This window comes from Arvicanthis niloticus, chromosome 16 (assembly GCF_011762505.2).
Source record: "Arvicanthis niloticus isolate mArvNil1 chromosome 16, mArvNil1.pat.X, whole genome shotgun sequence".
NCBI classification, from domain to species: Eukaryota; Metazoa; Chordata; class Mammalia; order Rodentia; family Muridae; genus Arvicanthis; species Arvicanthis niloticus.
This window is the reverse complement of record NC_047673.1, coordinates 67987613-67994846: the sequence shown is the minus strand read 5'-3', so window position 1 is coordinate 67994846 and position 7234 is coordinate 67987613. Positions and strand designations below refer to the sequence as shown.

Below are 7234 nucleotides of genomic sequence, written 5' to 3'. Positions count from 1 at the left end.
GGTCATTTAATAGGAACTCAGAGAAGACAAGCACTCTGCTTCCTCTAAGCCCCAAACAGAAAAGGGTTCTCATCCTACCTTGTCCTAACTTGACCCACCCTCTGTGATGATCTTTGTTAATTTCATGGGATTGAAAAGCACCATAGGAAAGAAACACAGATCTGCAAGAAAAGTAACGGAACACAGGAGACCCAGAGTCTCCAAAGCCAAGAAAAGCCCATCCTGTAAAGTGGTGAAGGTGAGGCATGGTGGAGCACGCCTTTCATGCCAGCGTGGGGAGGGCAGAGGCAGGTGATGTCCTTCCATGATCAGGGACAACCAGCATGTGCTCAGAGGTAGCTGAAACTAAAATGCTACCCCGCAAGTGACTACAAGTGGCACATGCCGTCCCTACATATGACGCTTTTGTGTGAGCTCCTATGGTTTGAATTCCTGGCCCTGGTGGTAAAGGGTTGCTCTCCACACCCACCCGGAGTAGCAAGCACGATTGGGAGATGCAGGGCCTGGTGGGAGGCACGGGGCTTTCCTTTGAAGGGGAGGAGGAACCACAGCCTCTTCCTTATTCTCTTAGTTTGCTTAGGATGAGAAGACTTGCACCATGGTGTAGCCGCCCGCGGCCACAAGTCAACTGGATTCACCTGAAAGGGGGGCTGGGAATGAAAGGGGAAGGAGGGCGAGAAGAGATGAGGCCAAGACAAAGTTCTCTGATCAAGGCCCCAAGCTTTAATGTTCAGCTCTCAATTTAAAGGGGAAGACCCAACCCACAACCCCTCCTGGTTTCAGATGGGTGGGATAATCCATAGTCTGTTCCAGGTTACGGCCGGAGATGTCTCAGGGCAAGCCCAGGGGCAGTTCTGCTGTGTTCCGGGCAGCCAAGGTGGGTAACTCCACCTAGATCACTTGACCTTGCTGTGGCAACCAAGGTCTCTCAGTCCTGCTCATGGGGGGGGGGGAGAGTATACCATGGTGTACTATGAACATCTAGGGGGAGTCGCTGTGCTACAAGACACTATAATGGTGGACACCAAAATGCTGGGACTGGAGATGAGGATGATGGTACACAGCCATCTTTCACTCTTACAGCACCAAAGTGCTTTCACTTGACACTCTGATTTAATAATTACAACTGTCTCTCTCTCTCTCTACTCTCTCTCTCTCTCTCTCTCTCTCTCTCTCTCTCTCTCTCTCTCGTGTGTGTGTGTGTGTGTGTGTGTGTGTGTGTGTGTGTGTGTGGGAGGAGGAGGAGGAGGAAGACTTACTGGTACCCACACCTTCGTTAGAGAAAGTGGCCTTCTGAATACCAGTTTATGCCACAAAATGAGAGGTTCGTGAGGTTCGTGAGTCATCTCCGGCATCTGAGGAGAAGCTAAAGAGGGTTTCCTGAACATTCAGCTTGCCTGGGGGCAGACTTTGGGATGACGAGTTCTGAACCGGTCATGTCTACACGCTCTATTATACCAGGTTTTACCTATCTTGAGTTTCAGCGTTCTCAATCATAAAATCGAGACTTTTTTTTTTCACTTGGGAATCACTTCTTGTGAGGATTATGTAGTAATTTAATCACGGTACATTTGCTTTTTGCCTAGCACATGCTAAATTATAAACACATTCTATATATATCAACAAACCATAAGGGAAGAGCTCAGTCCGTACCCTTTCTGCTTCTTTGGGTTGAGAAAGAGGCTCACTATCTACTTCAGGCTGACCTTGAACCCCTGAGTGCTAGGATTACACAAGGTGCCACTGTGCTGAGAAAGAGGCTCACTATCTACTTCAGGCTGACGTTGAACCCCTGAGTGCTAGGATTACACAAGGTGCCACTGTGCTTGGCTATGACGCATTGACTCCTGGACTGCAGGATGCTTGCTCTGGATTCTAGAACTTCCTCCAGAGCTAGGCTGCCATTGTGGAGTCATCCTCCACGTTTCCTTGGCAACTTAACCCAGGGGGTGGGGGGCAGCTAAGGACACACATCCCTTGGAGGCCACCCACGGAGAGACACTGGTCCTTTGGTGTCCTGGAGGGCAAGGCAGAGCTGCGCGGTCGGTGGCTTCCGGAATCGTCCGTCCCGGGTCAGCCCATGGCGGAGGCTCGGGGCCCGCGGCGCGGTGGCGTGCAGCACGAGCTGCTAGAGAAGGTGGCGCGCTTGCAGCGGGGGGCGCGGCACGCGGAGCCCGAGGCGGCGGCGCGCAGAACGGCTGGCGACGGTAGCTCAGGCTCGGGTTTCTGGTGCTGGCGGCGGCTGTTCGGGCGCGGAGCCCGCGGCGCGCGCCGGAGGAAGGGCAAATTCGCGCGGCCCGGCGCCACGGCCCCGTCGGAGCGCGGCGTGTGGGCGCCCCCGGGCCTGCAGAGGCTGCTGCAGAGGCTGGCGACGTGGCGGCGGCGCTACCTGCGGCGAGGGGAGCGGCCCGAGGGCCTGGAGGAGATCCCGCTGCTCGTGCTGGAGCGCCCGCGAGCCGCCGACTAGGGGGCGCCCAGGCCAGCCTGGTCCGCACGAACCCCGGCGTCGGTTAGGTTTTGTAAAGGAATTCAAGAAGTGGAAATAAACCCCTCGCACTGGATGAATGAAAGGTGGTGGATTTGGGGGACTAAGCGAGCCCCAGACGCTGGAGGGGAGGCATCAGCTTTTTTGAGCGGGTGGTGAAGTCACTAGGAGTCTCGTGGCCCGCCCCGCCCCTCCCTCCCGGCCGTACGACTTTGCTTTCTGCCTTCGGGACATTCCCCTCTCAGTGTCCCTGACCCCTGGGTGTTGGTGAAATTGTACCGTCATCCTTGGTTTTATTTGTTACTTATCATGAACATGTTGCGCGAACCCTGCTTTTTAAATTTTATTATTTAGGGCCCTAGAGATGGCTCTGTAGGTAAAAGAGCCTGTGGTGCAAACCTGGGAAGTCAGTTCAGTTCCCTGTGGAGGGGGAGACCCAACTCCATAGAGTGGTCATCTGACTGCCACACACACAATAGTAATACTTGGTTAAAAAAAAAATCATTTCACAATTTTATATATATGTACACACACACACACACACACACACACACACACACACACACACACTTACCTCTTTCTTTGATCATATTCCTGCCCCTTGTCCTTTCATTCTCCAGCCCACTCTCAGGAATTCTTCCTTTTCCCAAGTCCTTAGCGTGGGAGTGTGAGAATCGCTGTTAGAAATAAAAGCAAAGGAGCCTCCACTAAGAGATTTCTGACCCCCGCTCCGCGTCTGCCTCCCCCTGTGGGGTGTGTGTGTGTGACCTTTGACTCCTCTTCCTCCTCAATAAAAACTTGCTAATGATACTCTAGCCTGGCATACCTGGCAGGATGAAAGTGAAATGTCACCAGCAAAAGTGCTAGAAGCACTCTGGAGGGCTTAGAGGTTAATCTATTGGAATGGTCTTTCTAGGAATCTCCTCCCCCCCCACCCCCCTCCTCCGACTCTGTAGTGACTTTGGAGTTTCCTCTCCTATGGTTCTCAACCTTCCTAATGTGATCCTTTACAACAGTTTCTCATGTTTCCATGGCCCCCAATCACAAACTTACTTCATTACTACTTCATAACTAATTTAGCTACTATTGTGAAATGTAGCATAAATATCTGATATGCAGGGTATCTGATATGGGACCCTTATAAAAGGATCATTAGACCAACCAAAGGGGTCGTTGACCTACAGGTTGAGAAACACTGACCTAGAGACTTAATCTGGAGAGAAAAGCCTAGAGAGGACTATGTTGTAATTCCACACCATCCAGGAGGGGCGAGTGGGGGAGGGAGCGGCAGAGAGTACCACAAAAGCACAATTACAGCACTTAGAACTTAGTTGTTTCTAAGGTTGAAGAATCAAGCAGCTCTGGTGTTCTATGAGCTGAGCAGAGGTGGACCTTTAGGTGGAAACGGGCTGACGCACCCAGAGCACACCAAACTACCCGTTTCAAAGCTACTTTCCTACAATGTATGCTGGTGTGAGAAAGCACAGAGAAAACTGGACAGCATGGTTGTTTTCTGTTGTAGGGAAATGACACAAGGAACACAGCACAGCCACGAGTCAGACAGCAGAGGGAAGTTCATTCTGAGTAAAAAGAAACTGGCCTGTTTGGGACATTTCCTTAGCCCCTCAGAAAGGCATCAGCCGTCTTGCAAGTCATAGAAAGTGGATTCATTCCTCCTGATCAGCATCGGACTCCACCTCCACTTCCCTGGTTATACCAATTCTAAGAAAGAGAAGATTCGAAATTGCCCTTCCTTAAAATTTAAAACACCAAAGACAAAGATGGAGGTATTGTAAGGGTCCATGATTCACCGAAGAACCCCAGACTGAAATAGCATGTAAACGCACAGTGTTTTATTTTGCAGAAGTCCAGATGGAGACATGAAGTGGCAACTTCTAGTTCTTTGGAAAGTTAGTTATACCAAATGATGGTTTGCCGGGGCACACAGGTGAGAGGATGTCTTGCTAGAGCAGACATGGGAAAGAACGCTTTCCTGAAGCAGACACAGGAAAGGACCCTAATGAAGGAGTATAAATATGACCCCACAGGCAGTAAGAGACGAGCACTGAACTTTGGTTTGTTTGCTCCGCCTCGTTATTCTTAGATAACGACACACATGTATTGGTTCACTTTACATAGTGTTGTTGAGCTCAACTTGGTAACACCGACAGTGAGAAACTCACCCAAGAACTGCTCAGAGGGTTCCTGTGGTAGCTTGCTGCTTCTGCAGCCTCTACGCAGGCGGGATGGTGAGCCTGGCAGTTTCTTCAGGACTGAATTATAGTTGTTACTTTGTGTCTGATGTCTGCTTTCTGAAAGGACTATGTAGCTGCTAGTTCATGCCTGTTGTCTGCCTGCCTAGAGGACTGGTCTGCAGCTGCTAAGTATCTGGTGTTTGCTACAGGATTGAACTGCTGCCCAAGAAGATAGAGCTCACCCCCAAAGAACTATTGCTGAACAGGTCCACTTGCTTTATATCCTAATAACTCTGGGTGTTGGGCTAGAGGAGAGGTTGAACCCTTATTAATAATTGTAGGTTGCAAAAATGTTATGCCTACATATACCCAGAAGATGCTCCAACATATAATAAGGACATATGCTCCACTATGTTCATAGCAGCCTTATTTTTATAATAGCCAGAAGCTGAAAAGAACCAAGATGTCCCTCAACAGAGGAATGGATACAAAAAATGTGGTACATCTACACAATGGAGTATTACTCAGCTTTTAAAAATAATGAATTCGAGAAATTTTTAGGTAAATGGATGGATCTAGAAATTATCATCCTGAGCGAGTTAACCCAATCACAAAAGAACACACATGGTATTTACTCACTGTTAAGCGGATGATAGCCCAAAAGCTTGGAATAGCGAAGACTCAACCCGCAGACCACATGAGGCTCATGAAGAAGGAAGACCAAGAGGGGATGCCTCACTTCTACTTAGAACGAGTAACAAAAATACTCAAGGGAGCAAATATAGAAACAAAACATGGGACAGAAACTGAAGGAGGGGCCATCAGGAGACCATTCCACGTGGGTATTCATCCCATGTACAGTCACCTAAGCTAGACACTGATGTGGATGGCTGGAAGTGCATGCTGTCAAGAACATGATATAGCTGTCTACTTAGAGGTCTGCCAAAGGCTAACACATTCAGAGGATGATGCTCACAGTTAACCACTGACATGATCAAGGGTTTCCCAATGGAGAACTTAGAAGACTGAAAGAGCAGAAAGGGTTTGTGACCCCAGGAGGAGAGCAACAATACCAAGCAACCAGAGCCCCCCAGGGTCTAAACCACCAGCCTGGGAGCACATAGGGAGGGACCCATGACTCCAGCAGTATATGTAGGAGAGGATGGCCTTGTCGGGCATAGGTGGGAGAGGAGTTTCTTGGTCCCACAAAAAATGAACACAGAGTGGGGGGTGGGGAATGTGAGGGTGGGGAAGGGAGTATTGGGGGGGGGGTAGGTGCGGGCACTGCCTCATAGAAGCATGAGGAGGGGGGATGGAATAGGAGGTTTCTGGGTGGTGGGAGGAAGTGGGGTAAGGGGATAAAATCTGAAAGGTAAATATAATACCCAATTTTAAAAAAAGAGATGAAAAAAAGGGGGGGAAGGAGAAAAAAAGAAAAATAGGAGATTTAATAACAAAGGGAAGGATTTAGAAATTTAGGAGGCAGTTTATGTTAATGGAAACAGCATCACAGAAACTGGAAAATCACACCCTCATAGAAGCACAAGGAGGGGGGATGGGATAAGGGGTTCCTGGGTGGTGGGGGGAATGGGATAAGGGGATAAAATTTGAAATGTAAATATTACAACCAATTTTAAAAAGGGGGGAAAAAAAGGAAAGTTGTTAGAACCAACATCTTTAAAAAAATGTCAGCCCTCTAGGAACGAAAAAAAAATTTTTTTTTTCTTGATACTAAAACTTGTTCTGAGAATTGTATATTGCAAAATACACAGCCTTGGTGTATCTACTCATCAAGCATACTGAGCAGATCTGCTCAAACCTCCGATGTCCTGGAATTCCATCTGGATTCAGTGAAGACACAACGTCAGAGGCTTATCAATTTACTCTTCCCCCCACCCCTCTTCTAATATCTCAATGCCCATAATCAGCTTGAAGAAGTTAAAGAAGAGTCAGCGCCCCTATTCCCTGGGCTTGGGGACTAAGGTGGTTAATAATGGTCTGTCTTTCTAGGGAAAAGTAGTGGTTTTGTTGGAACAGGGAGGATTAGCTAGGACTTATTGCATAGCCATAACCTATTGGTAGAAATCTGTATAATTAATATCAAGATGAAGTTATAATTTTTCTTTCTTTCTTTCTTTTTTTTTTTTTTTTTTTTTTTTTTGGTTTTTCGAGACAGGGTTTCTCTGTGTAGCCCTGGCTGTCCTGGAACTCACTCTGTAGACCAGGCTGGCCTCGAACTCAGAAATCCGCCTGCCTCTGCCTCCCAAGTGCTGGTGTCAAAGGCGTGCGCCACCACTGCCTGGCGCACGCCTTTAACGTTATAATTTCTTAAATGGTACAAAATTTACTTTGATTTCACATTTAAGGTTTTCATTGGTATGAGCTTCTTATTGATATAAAAGTGAGATGAATATTGATACTCTCATGGGCATTGTGCCTGTATAACACATTTAGGAATACAAGGCTTAGACCCAGTCCTTCTTTAACTTTTTTAACTGATTTGGGACAGTTAGCCTATGAGTTAAGGGACTATAGCAAATTCAGGGCTTTGAGT

General features: G+C 48.0%; 1 protein-coding gene across 1 annotated transcript; it reads left to right on the top strand.

Annotated features, from left to right (window-relative positions):
• Positions 1 to 687: 687 nt before the first annotated feature.
• On the top strand, positions 688 to 3295 carry C16H1orf202 (chromosome 16 C1orf202 homolog). Its single transcript, XM_076914581.1, has one exon. The coding sequence runs from the start codon at positions 2081 to 2083 to the stop codon at positions 2465 to 2467; it is 387 nt and encodes a 128-aa protein (XP_076770696.1). The 5' UTR covers positions 688 to 2080; the 3' UTR covers positions 2468 to 3295.
• Positions 3296 to 7234: the final 3939 nt, after the last annotated feature.

Bases quoted from the DNA above. Each gene is read 5' to 3' on its own strand.
- C16H1orf202 (XM_076914581.1), top strand. From the start codon at position 2,081: ATGGCGGAGGCTCGGGGCCCGCGGCGCGGTGGCGTGCAGCACGAGCTG.